This window comes from Aquarana catesbeiana, linkage group LG03 (assembly GCF_042186555.1).
Source record: "Aquarana catesbeiana isolate 2022-GZ linkage group LG03, ASM4218655v1, whole genome shotgun sequence".
NCBI classification, from domain to species: Eukaryota; Metazoa; Chordata; class Amphibia; order Anura; family Ranidae; genus Aquarana; species Aquarana catesbeiana.
In genome coordinates, this window is record NC_133326.1 from 153,709,406 (window position 1) to 153,729,681 (window position 20,276).

At 46.5% G+C, this 20,276-nt stretch overlaps 1 protein-coding gene across 1 annotated transcript in view; it reads left to right on the forward strand.

Moving 5' to 3' along the window:
• Positions 1-11,679: 11,679 nt before the first annotated feature.
• The window catches only part of COPG2 (COPI coat complex subunit gamma 2), an 89,327-nt gene continuing 80,730 nt past the window's right edge, over positions 11,680-20,276 (forward strand). The window contains exon 1 of the mRNA XM_073619425.1: positions 11,680-11,815. Coding sequence (XP_073475526.1) covers positions 11,779-11,815 — 37 coding nt within the window. The 5' untranslated portion in view covers positions 11,680-11,778. The remainder of the gene's footprint in view (positions 11,816-20,276) is intronic.

Consider the following 20,276-nt stretch of genomic DNA (forward strand, 5'->3'; position numbering starts at 1 on the left):
TATTGAGGATAATTGTGATTTTTTTTACTGTTGACCTCTGAGAAACTGCAACTGGGGCCAGACCTTCCCATTCCGGTCTTGACCTGCACCGAGCCTCATATCTCTCCCAGAACAGGTCAAGACCCTCTGGCCTGGTGAAGCTAACTGTATAATCCCGTGTCCCAGCTACATGTATAAAGGCATACAGATCATTTGCCCCAAAACCCATCTCTAAAATCAAATCCACCACTGCACGCCGTGCTGGAGGGATTGCACCACCTTCCCATTTCAGAATAACAACATTACGTCTGGGACCCCCAGCAGAAGCCAGAGACCCAAGACCAGATCCCGGGGTGCTCAAAGTGGTAGCCTGTAGGGGAAAACCCCGCTTGGGAGCAGAGCTACCAGGAGCAGAGCGTACCACTTGAGCAAACGTAGGTTTATCAGGGCCAAGGCCCCACACTGAAGTCACATTAGTCTGTACATCATTATCAACTCTCTGAACTGAATTGGCAGAATCCATAGCAGGACGATTGTCCATCACACTGATACTGGGGTGATTGTTATCAGTCACAGCAATATTCAAATTCCCATCAGGAATGGTCACAGTTTCTGCTGCAATACCAGCTGTCTCCTGATGCTGCGCTGTAGAGTCCTCAGCAGCTGTGGGGCAAACAGCTTTGGACTCAGCTAAAGGGGGGTTAATGGGCTCTGCTGACACCTGTGGTTCTGCTACAGAAATGACATTTTTTAGAAGTAACTCTTGCTGCATTGCAGCATCAGCAGGCACAACATTGCTGCACACAGGATCAGCAGCCTGATTGTCATTAGGCACATTGTCGGTGTTGAAAGGCACAAAAACAGTCTTATCCACAACATGGGACTTGGAAGTCTTTACCTTATCAGGTACATCATCTGTAATGTCCTCCTCATTAAACATTAACTGATTCCTCCGCATAGGAGACTCCATTACCTGGATGGCCCTGAGCATGCCTCCTGAGTCCTGGGAAGGCATGGGGCTGCTTACCTCTCCCTGAGGGGGCAGGGGGTCAGAACTGGGGGTCTCCTCCTCCACCTCCATCTTTGTCATCCTTCCAAACCTCCTGTCATTTCCAAACTTCTCCTTGAAGGGCCCATCTCTGCCTTCCATCATGGCCACAATGGTCTCCTGATGGTCCACACGGACTTTGGCCAACTGGATCTCCGGATCCATGGATCCACGCTTCTGGCTGTGTAAGCCCTCACGCTGCCTTCGCAGACGCTTCAGCTCCGCTCGTAACTTGTAAAGCTTATCCCTCTCCCTATTTAGGACCTTAATCCCGGCCACCACTCGCTCCCGAATGGCTTCGGAACCTTCATCCTCACCAGGGGTAGAGAGATCGGCTTGTACAGGGGCAGGCATGTCACCCGAAGGCCCAGGAGATGGCTGTGAGCTTCCAGCAGGAGAGACCCTGCTGGCCTCCATGGCTTCCCCAGAAAGGAGCCAGGAGGGCTGGGAGAGATTTCCTCACCACTCCCCTCTCACACGGATCACCTGCAGCAGCTCCAGACAACTTCCTCCTGACACACCTGTGCTCCAATGATGGGTGGGGCACTATTGATCTTTTATTAAAAAGAATCAAGCAACCAATTTTATACAAAAGTAAAAAACAAAACCATAGTACAAAACTTCAACAGAAATCCAAGGAATACACATCCATGTTCAGAATATATACAATATATACATAATCCACTACCAAAATTATTTACATAAAGCAGCAGAGAGGGCCTAAGAGGCACAACCCATCACCTATGTACGCAGCCATTTATCAAAAATTAATCCCAAAAAAAAAAATAATAATCTAGGGTGATAAGAGACAGACAGCCACACCCGGGAAAGAGACTCCTGGCAGTCAGGGAGGCTTGAAACCCCTCCACGCCTTCAACCAAGCCCCCTGACTCCGCTTGTCTCTCTCAAGTACCCGAATCTTCTCCACCTCATGCAGAATGTCATACACCACCACCTGAACAGGAAGGATTTTATGCCGAATGCTGACCTGACACCGTGCGTTCCAAGTGAAAAAACGGACTACTAGGCTAACTAGAAAAAGTGTATCTAAACAAAAACCACCACCAGTATTGAATGCTCCGTACACCCACTCAGCATAACCCAGCCTGGAGAGGAAAGGGACACCGAGGGCCCGCCCCACCTGTTTGTACACCTCTATGTTAAAGGGGCAATGAAGCAGAAAATGGTCCATAGTCTCCTCCTCACCTGCACACTCCTCCCGAGGACAACTACGATCCACCCCACTGCGGAATTTCAAATTGCCCCTAACATAGAGCCTCCCATGGAAGCACAACCAGGCCAGATCCCTGAATTTCGGGGGTACTCTGTCCAAATTAATAAGTCTTAACCCTGCCCTCAAAACTGGGCCTGGGCAATCCCTTAAGGCCAATGGGTCATGAAAGACTTCGCTCAAGACTCGGCTCATAAGGACTTTCCTCGGAACCGATCTGAGATCTTCAGCCGACAATCGCCACTGCCGTAGTAACTTCAGGCACGGAGCGACATAGGCTGGTAGCTGACCACGATGACCCCTGAGATTCTTCACTTGGCCACCTTCTTCCCAAAGTCGTAGAAAAGGCCTAAACCAAGATCTAAATATGCCTGCCCATCCAGGAGGTTCCACTGCAAGCATATTACCAATATTAAACTTGAGAAAAAGCAGTGAAAAGAAAAGAACTGGGTTGACCATACCTAAGCCACCCTCCCTCCTGAATAGATAGGTGACATTCCTCTTGATGGGGTTCAGTCTGTTCCCCCCCAACATCTGGAAGAACACACTACTGACCCTAGCATAGAGAGACACTGGCAAGATGCAGACAAAGCTGACATACAAGAAGATCGGAATCAGGTAAGTTTTAATCAGATCAACCCTTTCCCTCATAGATAACTTCCATCTCTTCCAGCTGACCACCTTAATATTGGCAATTTCCAGTCTGCCTTCCCAGTTTTTGAGGCCATAATCGCCAGGTCCAAATTCAATGCCTAGAATCTTAATTCTTTCCTGGGGCACTGGAAAGGTGTCCGGGAGATCAAAACCCTCACCTTCCTTTCCCATCCAGAAAACTTCAGTCTTTTCCTGATTGATCTTGGAGCCTGATGCTTCAGAATACCGTGATGTCAGAGAGACCACCTCCTCTGCTTCATCCGCCCCAGTGACAATCACGGACACATCGTCCGCATAGGCAACAACCCTCAAAGGCGGCTCACCTGGGAGCCCCACTGGCACCCCACACAACATGCCGCTCTCTAGCCTCCTGATGAAGGGGTCGATTGCAAACACATAGAGCAGGGGACTCAGAGGACAACCCTGGCGCACCCCGGAGCCAACCTCAAAGGACTGCCCAACCCAACCATTAACAAGAGGAAAGCTTTCTGCCCCCTTATACAAGACTTTTAACCAATTGACAAAACCACCCGGCAGACCGTACTTACTAAGGAGCAACCACAGGTACTCATGGTTAACACGATCAAAAGCTTTTGCCTGATCCAATGTCAGCAAATACTTTCCCCAGCCTGCAGCCCTGCATCCCTCCAAGGCCTGCCGGACAGCTAAAACTGCTGTGAAGGTGCACCTACCCTGGACCGAACAGTGCTGATGGCGAAAAAGCAAAGACTCTGCTACTGACGATAGGCGCCAGAAAATGATCTTTGCCAGTATCTTTCTATCGACATTAAGAAGGCTGATGGGGCGCCAATTCTCAATCATTGAAGGATCTTTACCCTTTGAAAGAAGAATCACAGCTGAGTGCCTCATGGAAGAGGGAAGTACCCCCTCTGCAAGGCAACTGTTAAAAACCTCTACCAAATGTGGGGCCAGAATAGGCTTAAAAGCTTTGTAAAACTCAGCCATCAAGCCATCCGGTCCAGGTGACTTTTTGATGGCAAGCTGTTCAATTGCCCTCATCACCTCTTCAACTGTGATCTCCTCTGTCAAATTCATCAATGGGACATCTTCATCATTTAGACCTGGAGTAGAGTCCAAAAAGCTTTCCATCTTGTCACGGTCAAGCTCTTTCCTCCCAAGAAGGTCAGCATAAAAGGACCTCACGACCTCCAGAATCCCTGACCTGGACTTTGTCAAGGAACCTGTACTGTCCTTAAGGCCAACGACCGTTTTAACAGCTACACCTTGTTTGCAGTTCTGGTAAGGGTCAGGCGAGTGGTACTTCCCATAGTCCCTCTCCAGAACCAAAGAGGCATGCCGGTCATATTGACACTTCCTGAGAAGGAGTTTCACTTCGGAGATTGCCCCAGGATCTCCTCCTCTCGAGACAAGAATATCCAGCTTCCTCCGTAAACGTTGGTAGGTCATGTATTTATTAAACTGCTTTCTATTGGCTAGGCCCCTGAAGAATCCAGCAATCCTCTTTTTGGTCAGCTCCCACCACTCAGCATTGCTGCTACAAAAGTCCAGGATGGTCACCTGTGCCTGAAAGAATTCCTCAAAGGATTGTCTAACATGTTCTTCCTTGAGTAGAGTCAAATTCAATCTCCAGATGCCCTTACCCCTCTGAGGGGCGTCTGAAGCATTCAGGACCACAGATAGCATACAGTGATCAGAGAACTCTACTGCCTGCACCACTGGGGGTGAGAAAGCAGAGGTCTCCTTCAAAAAAAACCTATCTATTCTACTCTGACTATTACCTCGATGAAAGGTGAACCCAGTGTCATCCGGGAGGTGCTTAATGTGCACATCCACAAGACCAGCATCCCTAACCATACTATTTAAAAAAACGCTATCATATCCCAGCCTGTCCTTGAAGTCCTTCCTGTCCTTGGGCCTAGTTACTGTATTAAAGTCACCTCCAAAGACCACTTGCCGGGATGTAAAAAGAAATGGCTTGATCCTTGTAAAAAGGCATTTCCTGTCCCACTTTGTGTGCGGCCCATAAACATTAATTAGGCGCAGGTCCTGCCCTCCCACAAGGACGTCTAAGACCATACATCTCCCAATCTCCACCTCAATAACCCGCCGGACAGTTACCATGCCGGTTTTAAACAACACCGCCACACCGCCGTAAGGCTCGGCTGCAAGAGACCAGTAAGATGGACCATACCTCCACTCTCTCTTGGCCATATGAATATCTGCCAAGGAGGTGAGCCTAGTCTCTTGCAAAAATAAAATTTCAGCATCTAATTGGCTGAACAAAAAGAAGGCCATAGAACGAGCTCTTACTGACTTAATGCTGGCGACATTTATTGTCACCACTTTTAACGGAGGGGGAACCGCCATTTGGGTTATTGGGTGGATTGCTTCTTAGCTCCCCTCTGCTGCTCATCACCAGATGCCTCTCTCTTTCTTGAGGCCGCCTCAAACTCCATTTCGGAATCAGAACTTCGCTCCGAAGAAGCTCCAGATGAAGAGATATCCCAATTAGAGGACCTATAACGGTTGGAGACAGGCACTGAAGCCTGTTCCGCCCTCACCACCTGCTTCTTCCGCTTCCCAACCTTCCTTCTCTCCTCCAGGTACTGCAGGTCAGCTTCAGAGATGCCCTCATCTGTTACTTTTTTCTGTGAAGTCTTTCCACAAGACTTCTTTACAGAGGAAGAAGCAACCTTTTTAGTACATGTTACCACTCCTGGTGGGGGGGGTGCTCCCTTTGAGTCAGACTTAGGAGGGGTAGACTCCTGGGGGGGGAACTGACTCGGGGGGCACAGACTTGGAAGGTTCTGACACATGAGGAGAGGGTACAGTAGGCTGGGGGGAGACAGATACAGATACAGAAGGAATACTTACAGATACAGGAGGGGTGGCCACAGGAACTGGAGAGGGATCCTGAGCAGGACCAGGGGAGTCAGTCACCGCAGAGGAGGATGGTACACCAGGGGCCTCACCCTCCATCCTGTCCAGCCTTGACATGTCATCAATTACCTCCTTCTCCATATTGTGCCAGGCTTCAGGACATCTGCTGTAGGGGTGGCCAAGGCGCAGGCACAGGTTGCACCTGATCATTTCGGTGCAGTCCTTAGCCATATGACCCTGACCCCGACACACTGAACATATCAAGGCTGAACAGGAGGAGCTCAAATGCCCCTTTTCTCCACAGCGGTGACACAGCTTCGGCTGACCAGGGTAGAAAATAGTCATCCTATCCCTCCCTATAAAAGCTGAGGAGGGCAGGTGACGGACAACATTCCCATCCCTGGCCAACCTCACTGTAACCGACCAACCCCCAGTCCAGATGTTACGCTCATCAAGGATTTTGCTGGGCTTAGTCAATACCTCACCATAATTCTTTAACCAGACCTCTAAATCTCGAGCAGGAACACTCTCATTCGTGAGAATAATTGTGATTTTTTTCACTGTAGACCTTTGTGAAACCGCCACTGGGGCCAGACCTTCCCATTCGGGTCTTGACCTGCACCGAGCCTCCTATCTCTCCCAGAACAGGTCAAGACCCTCTGGCCTGGTGAAGCTAACTGTATAATCCCGTGTCCCAGCTACATGTATAAAGGCATACAGATCATTTGCCCCAAAACCCATCTCTAAAATCAAATCCACCACTGCACGCCGTGCTGGAGGGATCGCACCACCTTCCCATTTCAAAATAACAACATTACGTCTGGGACCCCCAGCAGAAGCCAGAGACCCAAGACCAGATCCTGGGGTGCTCAAAGTGGTAGCCTGTAGGGGAAAACCCCGCTTGGGAGCAGAGCTACCAGGAGCAGAGCGTACCACCTGAGCAAAGGTAAGTTTATCAGGGCCAAGGCCCCACACTGAAGTCACAGCAGTCTGTACATTACTATTATTATTCACTGCTTGAACGGAGTTGGTAGGACTGTCCACACTTGAACTGGGACCATTGTTCATCACACTGGTACTGGGATGATTTTTATCAGTCACACAAAACTTCACATTCCCATCAGGAATAGTCACAGTTTCTGATGCAATACCAGCTGTCTCCTGAAGCTGTGCTGTAGAGTCCTCAGCAGCTGTGGGGCAAACAGCTTCAGCTAAAGGGGGGTTAATTGGCTCTGCTGAATCTTGTAGTTCATCTGCAGGAATGTCATTTTTTAAAAGCAAACTTTGCTGTACTGCAGCATCAGCAGGCACAGCATTACTACACATAGGACTAGCAGCCTGACTCTCACTGGGTACATTGTCTGTATCAGTCACAGTGTTGAATGGCACAAAAATTGTTTTATCCACAATATGGGACTTGACAGGCTTTACCTTGTCAGGCACATTGTCTGTAATGTCCTCATCATTAAATGCCAGCTGATCCCCCCGCAAAGGAGACTCCATTACCTGGATGGCCCTGAGCATGCCTCCTGAGTCCTGGGAAGGCATGGGGCTGCTTACCTCTCCCTGAGGGGGCAGGGGGTCAGAACTGGGGGTCTCCTCCTCCACCTCCATCTTTGTCATCCTCGCAAATCTTTTATCATTACAAAACTTTTCTTTAAATGGCCCATCTCTGCCTTCCATCATGGACACAATGGTCTCCTGGTGTTCCACCCGAACCTTGGCCAGTTGGATCTCCGGATCCATGGACCCACGTCTCTGGCTATGTAAGCCCTCACGCTGCCTTCTCAGGCGCTTCAGCTCCGCTCTGAGCTTGTACAGCTTGTCTCTTTCCCTATTCAGGACCTTAATCCCGGCCACCACTCGCTCCCGGATGGCCCCGGAACCTTCATCTTCACCAGGGGTAGAGAGATCACCAACCATGGGTTGTATAGGGGCAGGTATGTTACCTGATGGCCCAGGAGATGGCTGTGAGCTTCCAGCAGGAGAGGCCCCGCTGTCTTCCATGGCTTCCCTAGAAAGGAGCTGGGAGAGAGTTCCTCACCACTCCCCTCTCACACGGATCACCTGCAGTAGCTCCAGAGAGACAGCCTCCTCCTGACACACCTGTGCTCCAATGATGGGTGGGGCACTATTCCTCCCACTGACACCAATGATGGGGCACTATTCCTCCCACTGACACCAATGATGAGGCACTATTCCTCCCACTGACACCAATGATGAGGCACTATTCCTCCCACTGACACCAATGATGGGGCACTATTCCTCCCACTGACACCAATGATGAGGCACTATTCCTCCCACTGACACCAATGATGGGGCACTATTCCTCCCACTGACACCAATGATGAGGCACTATTCCTCCCACTGACACCAATGATGAGGCACTATTCCTCCCACTGACATCAATGATTGGGCACTATTTCTCCTACTGACACCAATGATGGGGCACTATTCCTTCCACTGACATGAATGATTGGGCACTATTCCTTTCGCTAATATCAAAGAGGAGACACTGTTTACTCCCACTGACACCTATGATGGGGCACTATTCCTTCCACTGACACCAATGATGGATCACTATTCCTCCCACTGACACCAATGATGAGGCATTATTCCTCCCACTGACACCAATGATGAGGCACTATTCCTCCCACTGACACCAATGATGGGGCACTATTCCTCCCACTGACACCAATGATGGGGCACTATTCCTCCCACTGACACCAATGATGGGGCACTATTCCTCCCACTGACACCAATGATGAGGCACTATTCCTCCCACTGACACCAATGATGGGGCACTATTCCTCTAACTGACACCAATGATGGGGCACTATTCCTCCCACTGACACCAATGATGAGGCACTATTCCTCCCACTGACACCAATGATGAGGCACTATTCCTCCCACTGACATCAATGATTGGGCACTATTTCTCCCACTGACACTGATGATGGGGCACCATTCCTTCCACTGACACCAATGATGGGGCACTATTCCTCCCACTGACACCAATGATGGGGCACTATTCCTCCCACTGACACCAATGATTGGGCACTATTCCTCCCACTGACACCAATGATGGGGCATTATTCCTTCCACTGACATCAATGATTGGGCACCATTCCTCCCACTGACACCAATGATGGGGCACTATTCCTCCCACTGACACTGATGATGGGGCACTGTTCCTCCCACTGACACCAATGATGGGGCATTATTCCTTCCACTGACATCAGTGATTGGGCACCATTCCTCCCACTGACACCAATGATGGGGCACTATTCCTTCCACTGACATGAATGATTGGGCACTATTCCTTTCGCTAATATCAAAGAGGAGACACTGTTTACTCCCACTGACACCAATGATTGGGCACCATTCCTCCCACTGACACTGATGATGGGGCATTATTCCTTCCACTGACATCAATGATGGGGCACTATTCCTTCCACTGACACTGATGATGGGGCATTATTCCTTCCACTGACATCAATGACTGGGCACTATTCCTCCCACTGACACCAATGATGGGGCACTATTCCTTCCACTGACATCAATGACTGGGCACTATTCCTCTCACTGACACCAATGATGGGGCACTATTCCTTCCACTGACATCAATGATTGGGCACTATTCCTTTCGCTAATATCAAAGAGGAGACACTGTTTACTCCCACTGACACCTATGATGGGGCACTATTCCTCCCACTGACACCAATGATGGGGCATTATTCCTTCCACTGACATCAATGATTGGGCACCATTCCTCCCACTGACACTGATGATGGGGCACCATTCCTTCCACTGACACCAATGATGGGGCACTATTCCTCCCACTGACACCAATGATGGGGCACTATTCCTCCCACTGACACCAATGATTGGGCACTATTCCTCCCACTGACACCAATGATGGGGCATTATTCCTTCCACTGACATCAATGATTGGGCACCATTCCTCCCACTGACACCAATGATGGGGCACTATTCCTCCCACTGACACTGATGATGGGGCACTGTTCCTCCCACTGACACCAATGATGGGGCATTATTCCTTCCACTGACATCAGTGATTGGGCACCATTCCTCCCACTGACACCAATGATGGGGTACTATTCCTTCCACTGACATCAATGATGGGGCACTATTCCTCCCACTGACACCAATGATGGGGCACTATTCCTTCCACTGACATCAATGACTGGGCACTATTCCTCCCACTGACACCAATCATGGGGCACTATTCCTTCCACTGACATCAATGATTGGGCACTATTCCTTTCGCTAATATCAAAGAGGAGACACTGTTTACTCCCACTGACACCTATGATGGGGCACTATTCCTCCCACTGACACTGATGATGGGGCACTATTCCTCCCACTGACACCAATGATGGGGCACTATTCCTCCCACTGACACCAATGATGGGGCACTATTCCTCCCACTGACACCAATGATTGGGCACTGTTCCTCCCACTGACACCAATGATGGGGCATTATTCCTTCCACTGACATCAATGATTGGGCACCATTCCTCCCACTGACACCAATGATGGGGCACTATTCCTCCCACTGACACTGATGATGGGGCACTATTCCTCCCACTGACACCAATGATGGGGCACTATTCCTTCCACTGACACCAATGATGGGGCACTATTCCTTCCACTGACACCAATGATGGGGCACTATTCCTCCCACTGTCACCAACGATTGGGCACTATTCCTTCCACTGACACCAATGATGGGGCACTATTCCTTCCACTGACACCAATGATGGGTCACTATTCCTCCCACTGACACCAATGATTGGGCACTATTCCTCCCACTGTCACCAACGATTGGGCACTATTCCTTCCACTGACACCAATGATGGGGCACTATTCCTTCCACTGACACCAATGATGGGTCACTATTCCTCCCACTGACACCAATGATTGGGCACTATTCCTCCCACTGTCACCAACGATTGGGCACTATTCCTTCCACTGACACCAATGATGGGGCACTATTCCTTCCACTGACATCAATGATGGGGCACTATTCCTCCCACTGACACCAATGATGGGGCACTATTCCTTCCACTGACACCAATGATGGGTCACTATTCCTCCCACTGACACCAATGATTGGGCACTATTCCTCCCACTGACACCAATGATTGGGCACTATTCCTCCCACTGACACCAATAATTGGGCACTATTCCTCCCACTGACACCAATAATTGGGCACTATTCCTCCCACTGACACCAATGATGGGACACTAGTCTTCCCACTGACACCAATGATGGGTCACTATTCCTCCCACTGACACCAATGATGGGACACTAGTCTTCCCACTGACACCAATGATGGGTCACTATTCCTCCCACTGACACCAATAATTGGGCACTGTTCCTCCCACTGACACCAATGATGGGACACTAGTCTTCCCACTGACACCAATGATGGGGCACTATTCCTCACAATTTAGCACAATAGCACAATTTAGCAAAAACGCATGGTATCACATGCAGACGCACCATTACAACGTGGAGATAAAGGCCCAAAGAAAGAAAAAAACAAGACAATGACCCCAAAGGTTTAATGGACAAACGTGGATGCAAAAATGTGCATCAATTGCATGTAAACATGAGTAAAACCATGTGTCAAATGCATGCATATGTGCATGAAGAAACACGCAGTGGGCCCTGACGCTTTTTTAAAATTGCGCAGCATCAAGACGCACGGTGTCGCAGCACCATTCAAATTGGCATGAGTTAAAATGTGTTTCCCATTCATTTGTAAAGTGTGCATTTGTGAAAAGTCAGCACACCCCCATGATCCGCTGACATCCCTGTGCCCTCACTACTAGAGCCCTCAGCCCTGACTCTGGACAAGTCTCTGACTCTAGAACACACGGTGGGCGGGGTGGAGAGCTGTACGCAGGCGCAGTGTGTCCTGTGCTGTGCTGACTATCTCCTCCGGTCCCGGTAGCAGAGCGGAAATATCCGGAAATGATTAAGAAATTCGATAAGAAAGACGAGGAGGCAGGTAAGAAAGGTGCCTGGTATCAGTACCTGGAGCGGGGGCGGGCTGTGCGGGCCCGGAGCCTCGGACTTTCCTGAAGCCGGAAGCCGTGTAGGCTCGCCTGCTGTACATGTGATAGACACGTAGTCTGTACACCATCCTACCTACCCCAGTGTGTGTGACCAGGAGCAACGTGTCCTTCCTCCTCATATAGGGGGTTGTCGTGTCCCCTCCATTCAGTGGCAGTCTATGAATGGTTACAGCTGGTCCTACAGAGGAAGGAGCTCCATCCACATATAACATGAATGAGGCTGTGTGTTCATACATTACATGGGATCTATTCACACCGCTGTGTGTTCATACATTACATGGGATCTATTCACACCGCTGTGTGTTCATACATTACATGGGATCTATTCACACCGCTGTGTGTTCATACATTACATGGGATCTATTCACACCGCTGTGTGTTCATACATTACATGGGATCTATTCACACCGCTGTGTGTTCATACATTACATGGGATCTATTCACACCGCTGTGTGTTCATACATTACATGGGATCTATTCACACCGCTGTGTGTTCATACATTACATGGGATCTATTCACACTGCTGTGTGTTCATACATTACATGGGATCTATTCACACCGCTGTGTGTTCATACATTACATGGGATCTATTCACACCGCTGTGTGTTCATACATTACATGGGATCTATTCACACCGCTGTGTGTTCATACATTACATGGGATCTATTCACACCGCTGTGTGTTCATACATTACATGGGATCTATTCACACCGCTGTGTGTTCATACATTACATGGGATCTATTCACACCGCTGTGTGTTCATACATTACATGGGATCTATTCACACCGCTGTGTGTTCATACATTACATGGGATCTATTCACACTGCTGTGTGTTCATACATTACATGGGATCTATTCACACCGCTGTGTGTTCATACATTACATGGGATCTATTCACACCGCTGTGTGTTCATACATTACATGGGATCTATTCACACCGCTGTGTGTTCATACATTACATGGGATCTATTCACACCGCTGTGTGTTCATACATTACATGGGATCTATTCACACCGCTGTGTGTTCATACATTACATGGGATCTATTCACACTGTTGTGTGTTCATACATTACATGGGATCTATTCACACCGCTGTGTGTTCATACATTACATGGGATCTATTCACACCGCTGTGTGTTCATACATTACATGGGATCTATTCACACTGCTGTGTGTTCATACATTACATGGGATCTATTCACACCGCTGTGTGTTCATACATTACATGGGATCTATTCACACCGCTGTGTGTTCATACATTACATGGGATCTATTCACACCGCTGTGTGTTCATACATTACATGGGATCTATTCACACCGCTGTGTGTTCATACATTACATGGGATCTATTCACACTGTTGTGTGTTCATACATTACATGGGATCTATTCACACCGCTGTGTGTTCATACATTACATGGGATCTATTCACACTGTTGTGTGTTCATACATTACATGGGATCTATTCACACCGCTGTGTGTTCATACATTACATGGGATCTATTCACACCGCTGTGTGTTCATACATTACATGGGATCTATTCACACTGTTGTGTGTTCATACATTACATGGGATCTATTCACACTGCTGTGTATTATACATTACATGGGATCTATTCACACCGCTGTGTGTTCATACATTACATGGGATCTATTCACACCGCTGTGTGTTCATACATTACATGGGATCTATTCACACTGTTGTGTGTTCATACATTACATGGGATCTATTCACACTGCTGTGTATTATACATTACATGGGATCTATTCACACCGCTGTGTGTTCATACATTACATGGGATCTATTCACAACGCTGTGTGTTCATACATTACATGGGATCTATTCACACTGCTGTGTGTTCATACATTACATGGGATCTATTCACACAGCTGTGTGTTCATACATTACATGGGATCTATTCACACCGCAGTGTGTTCATACATTACATGGGATCTATTCACACCGCAGTGTGTTCATACATTACATGGGATCTATTCACACTGCTGTGTATTATACATTATATGGGATCTATTCACACTGCTGTGTATTATACATTACATGGGATCTATTCACACCGCTGTGTGTTCATACATTACATGGGATCTATTCACACCTCTGTGTATTATACATTACATGGGATCTATTCACACTGCTGTGTGTTCATACATTACATGGGATCTATTCACACTGCTGTGTGTTCATACATTACATGGGATCTATTCACACTGCTGTGTGTTCATACATTACATGGGATCTATTCACACTGCTGTGTGTTCATACATTACATGGGATCTATTCACACTGCTGTGTGTTCACATGTTACATGTATAAATACACAGCAGTGTGAATAGAGGCCCATGTAATGTATGGTGAGGGGTCATTGGACAGAAAAGTATTCATCGTTTAGTCCTGCTTCAAAAGGACTAGTGGCAGATTCAGAAATCCCTACCACCTGTGTCAGTAGCTTTACGACACGTGTGGCAGATTTAGGTAGTTCTTAATGGTGCCATTTTTACAAAGTGGTGCGTTTACTGCACTATTACCTCTAGTATGTAAATGATGAAACTCTGAGTTGGTGTACAGAGACAGGCAGAGTGTCCGTCTCTATACGCTGTGTACCACTGCTATCGCCCCACCTCCCACTGCTTGAGAAAGTGCAACTTCCATCAAAAAGTAAAGTCCCACTGGTTCACTCCCTCCCCTCAGCTTGTAACTGAGTTAGGACTTGTTTACATGTAAGGTCAGGGGTCAGTAAAACCAGGCAGACCCTCTTCTTCAGAGGTGTTTGCTATGAAGAAGAGGGTCCATCCCTTGAAACGCGTTAGAGGGCGATTCTCAGTGAAGCCAATGTTGGGGCAGTAATTATCCCTATGAGGGCTACCTTGCCACCTGTGTCTGGTGTATATTCTATACTCTGTGTTTAGTCTTTGCCTGTTGTGAGTATGCACCCATTCCTTTTCCTTTTTTCTAAATAGTTTAACTGCTAATGCACTCGGCCTTTGTGTCCTTTTGTTTTGGGTGTGTCTTAATGTATTTTCTGCATTAAGGTGAAATAAACCCCCACTGTCCCGGCTGCAGCACCGCTCTCCTCTCTTACTGCATTCACAGGAGACACTGAGAGCAGTAGGATCCATTGGCTTCTGCTGCTGTCAAACTCCTTTAACCTCCCTGGCGGTTTTCCCGAGTGTGGCTCGGGGTTAAAATTCAGTACCATTGGCGGTAACCCCGAGCCACACTCGGGATCGCATTGCAGGATCCTGGGGCGGCGTTACTTACCTTGTCCCTGGGATCCTGCGATGTCACCCGCAGTGTCCGAGGGCTCCGTCCTCCTCCGAAGCCTCTCCGTGCCAGGCTCCGTTCCCTGCGAGCGGCGCGACGCACAGGGGCGGAGCCTGGCGGCAAATTCAAAAAAATGTCAAAAGCATAACACATACAGTACTGTAATCTTACAGATTACAGTACTGTATGAAATGATTTCACATCCCTTTTGTCCCCAGTGCTTTGGCCCATGCCCTGCATGCAATTTTACATGATATACACTGTTCTTTCTGCCTGGAAACTGGAGATTGTCCATAGCAACCAAAAAGTGTCCCTTTACGTCAAAAGTGGCTTTAGACCAGCTAGAAAACAGCGATAGTAAATTAGAACACTTGCAGAATTGAGCGATAGTGAATTGTGGGGAAATTTATTTTATTACTATTTTTTTTTTTTTTTTTTTTAATTATTTATTTTTATTTATTATATTATAATTTATGTTTTTGTGTTTCAAACTTTATCATACCCGGGATATCTACTAGACTCTGGTTTGGACAGATTTAAGTGTGTTATTGTTAAGATTTACAGACCTACAATATAAAACGCCAAATTTCCATGCAAAATAATGGTACCGCTTTCAGCACCTAAAATCCGAAATAATCAGACCGCCAGGGAGGTTAAGGAGGGAGCGGGGGCGTGGGATATTGACGCTGTGTGTGTCTGTGGAGACACACAGCCCAACTATCAGGTGCCCCCTTAGCAGATGGTTGGATACATCATTATTAGAGGATGTGCATCCACAGCTAGGACACTGGTGCACTGGCTTTTGGTAAAAACATGCAGCTGAGTCACCTTTTTACTGCCCCCCCAACCGCTCTCCCTTATGCTGAAGAGGTGATACAATGTCTCCTCACTACTTGTCAAGTGCTGTCTAACAAGCAGTCCAAATGCAGATCACTCTTCAGAGTGCAATGCTAGTGTAAACTAGCTCTAAAACCTCTGGCCCTTTCCCACAGTGGCCAATACAAGTGAATGGATGTACACGCATGCTTCTGCATTGCCCTTTACCTGTGCATGTGCGTACCATGTATTTCCCCAAATGCACAACTTTAAGAGGGGATTTTTCCCACATTGGAAGAATATCCTCTCTCTTCTTGTTGAGTTTACGGGATATGTAGGCAGAAAAAAGGGAAAAGTGAAAGAAAATCCCAAATTTTGGGTTGTCCCCAGAAAAGTAATAAAGGGGAAATCTTCCAATGGGGACACTAGTTTTGGTAGCCTGGGGACCCCAATGAATTCCCTTAATTTGCAGGGATTTCCTCTCACTTCCTGTTTTGGTTACAGGACAGGAAGTAACAGTAAATTACAATGAGGCACAGATGAAAAAAGAAAAATCTGACGGGGATTATAACCCTTCCTTACTCTATCCAAAATGAAGAAAAAGTTTTGCCTATAGTTCTACTTTAACCACTTTCTGCCCGCCCACCGTCATATGACAGCGGGACGGTGCAGCTGTTATCCTGGGCCGCCGTCATATGACGTGACGGCCTTCCAGGCCCCCCAGGGGGGCGCATGCCCGCCACGTCACTCGGGTCCCGGTGCACGTGCCCGGCGGCCGCCATGTCCACCGGGCACCCGCGATTGCCTGGTAACTGAGCAGGACCATGGATCTGTGTGTGTAAACACACAGATCCACGTCCTGTCAGGTGGGAAGAGACCAATGGTGTGTTTCTTGTACAGAGGAACACCAATCGGTCTCCTCCCCTTGTGAGTCCCCTCCCCCTACAGTTACAATCATACCCTAGGAACATAATTAAGCGCCCCCTCCTGGTTAACCCCTTCATTGCCAGTCACATTTATTCAGTAATCAATGAATTTTTATAGCACGGATCGCTGTATAAGTGTGAATGGTCCCAAAAATGTGTCAAAAGTGTCTGATGTGTCGGCCGCAATATCGCAGTCACGATAAAAAACGCAGATCGCCGCCGTTACTAGTAAAAAATAAATAAATAAAAATGCTATAAATCTATCCCCTTATTTTGTAGACGCTATAACTTTTGCGCAAACCAATAAATATAGGCTTATTGCAATATTTTTTACCAAAAATATGTAGAAGAATACTCGGCCTAAACTGAAGAAAAAATTTGTTTAAAAAAAAAAATTTGGATATTTATTATAGTAAAAAATATTGTGTTTTTTTTCAAACTTGTCACTCTTGTTTTGTTTATAGCGCAAGAGAAAAAAGCTGCAGGGGTGATCAAATACCACCAAAAGAAAGCTCTATTAGTGGGGAAAAAATGATAAAAATTTCATTTGGGTACAGTGTTGTATGACCGCGCAATTGTTATTCAAAGTGCGACAGCGCTGAAAGCTGAAAATTGGCCTGGACAGGAAGGGGGTGAAAATGCCCGTATGGAAGTGGTTAATAAGGATTTGGAGCACATATGATATAAGAGTTTGAGTTTATCTGCCAGCGGGCTGCAGAGTTATGTTCCATCTTTAGTGGGCAGCAGGTTGTCCATGGAATCTTTTTGTATAGGTAGGTAGCTGTGCATTAGAGCAGTCTCACACAAGTAATGAACATTGTTAAATGAGGGTGTATTACAGCCTCCGATGATTTGTCATAAGCCTAGATGTTATTAATATACAGTATACGTGTGTTGTAATGTACAACATTGGCGCACTCTGTTACTTTTTTAAACCTTTGCTGTCATCATACAAAGCTTCAGTGTATGTAAATAATGGCTCAGTTCATCATAGAAGTGGGTTTTGGCTATTACCTATATTCGAAAACCTGGGAACATACCAGTCAATGATATTTTGGAGGCATGGTAAATATTTATCTCACTGATTTATAAAGTGTCAACATATTCAGCTCAGTGCAGGGAACGTTGAATAATTATATCAGACCCAAAAGTGTTTATAATCTAATGTCTTGCTCACAGTCATATCTTTGCACTCATGTGACCCATTTGAGTGGAAAAATCAGCAACTTTTTTAACAACCTCAATACTGGGCACTTTCACCCCCTTCCTTCCCAGACCAATTTTCAGCTTTCGGTGCTCTCTCACTTTGAATGACAATTACTCAGTCATGCTACACTGTACCCAAATGAAATTTTTATAATTTTGTTCACACAAATAGAGCTTGCTTTTTATGGTATTTATTCACCACTTCATTTTTTATTTTTTGTGATATAAGATATGAGAAAAGAGCGAATATTTTGAAAAAAAAACCAAAATTTTCTACTTTCTCTTTTAAAAGAAACCAAAAAAATTAAATTTTGTCGAAAATTTAGGCAAAAATGTATTCTACCACATGTCTTTGGTAAAAAAAAATCCTGATAATTGTATGATCATTGGTTTGTGTGAAAGTTATAGAGTCTACAAGCCATGCTACGCATTATTGAAAATGAATCAATCTTAATGCACTGATGGCCTAATGCACTGATCTCATTTCTTGAGGCCCTAAAATGTCAGGACAGTACAATAACCCCCCAAATGACCCCTTTTTGGAAAGAAGACAGTCTGAGGTATTTAGTAAGAGGTATAGTGAATTTTTTGAAGTTAAAATTTTTCCCCCACAATGCTTTGGAAAATTAAGAAATATAGATTTTTTTTTTTCTTCACTAAATTGTCATATTTACAAGTTATTTCTCACACACGGTGCAGGCATAATTGCAATTACACCCCAAAATACATTCTGCTATTCGTCCTGAGTATGGCGATACCCCATGTGTGAGACTTTCCCATAGCCTGGCCACATACAGAGGCCCAACATCCATATAGCACCAAAGGCATAAATTACACATTTCATTTCCTGAGTACCTATCACATTTTTGAAGGCCCTGGAGCACCAGGACAATGGAATTACCCACAAAATGACCCCATTTTGGAAAGAAAACAACCCAATGTATATTCTATGAGGCATACTGAGTCTTTTGAACATGTAATTTCTTTCCACAAGTTTTTGGAAAATGTGGAAAGAAAATGAAAACCTATTTTTTTCTCACAAAGTTGTCAATTTAGAAGATCTTTCTAACACATAGCATGTACATAGTCAAAATGACACCCCAAAATGCATTCTGCTATTCGTCCTGAGTATGACGATACCCCATGTGTGAGACTTTTCCACAGCCTGGCCACACACAGAGGCCCAACGTCCATATAGCACCATCAGGCGTTCTAAAGGCATAAATTACACATTTCATTTCCTGAGTACCTATCACATTTTTGAAGGCCCTGGAGCACCAGGACAATGGAATTACGGAAAGAAAACAACCCAATGTATATTCTATGAGGCATATTGAGTCTTTTGAACATGTAATTTCTTTCCACAAGTTTTTGGAAAATGTGGAAAGAAAATGAAAACCTATTTTTTTCTCACAAAGTTGTCAGTTTAGAAGATCTTTCTTACACATAGCATGTACATAGCCAAAATGTCACCCCAAAATACATTCTGCTACTCGTCCTGAGTATGGCGATACCCCATGTGTGAGACTTTTCCGCTACCTGGCCACATACAGAGGCCCAACATGCAAGTAGCACCTTCAGGCTTCTAACACATAGCATGTACACACCAAGAATTACACCCCAAAATACATTCTGCTGAGCAAAAGGTAAAAAAAAAAAAAAAAAAGCTCACCTGTGGTTTTAGCAGGCAGGAATACCGTTCCAGAGCAGCTAAAGCATTTGTCCAGACAGCCAAAGGAAATGTCCAGGAATTGTCCAGGCAGCAGACATATATGGAAAAGGATGAACATGGTTCAGTACAGTCCAAGGTTTAGCAGGCAGTTCAGGTAACAGCCATAGGCATGGCCAGTGCAGGTGGCAGGCAAAGGCATGGCAAGGTCATGTGGCAGGCAAAGGCATGGCCAGTTCAGGTGGCAGGCAGAGGCATGACCAGTTCAGGTGGCAGCAGGCAGCACTTTGTACATTGGGCCGTGGTCAGGTAAGACCTGAGGACAGGGGTAGAGGCTTCTTCCCACCCAAATCTCTACAAAGCCTCCGAGTCTCCAGACCCTAATCCAAGAAAACTAAAAACCCGGAGAAAAATGTTTTCTCCACTCGGAAAACCTTTTCTGGAGCCCCTCACATATGTGAGACCCCTGTGCTGTACAGTGGCAGGGCAAATGATCA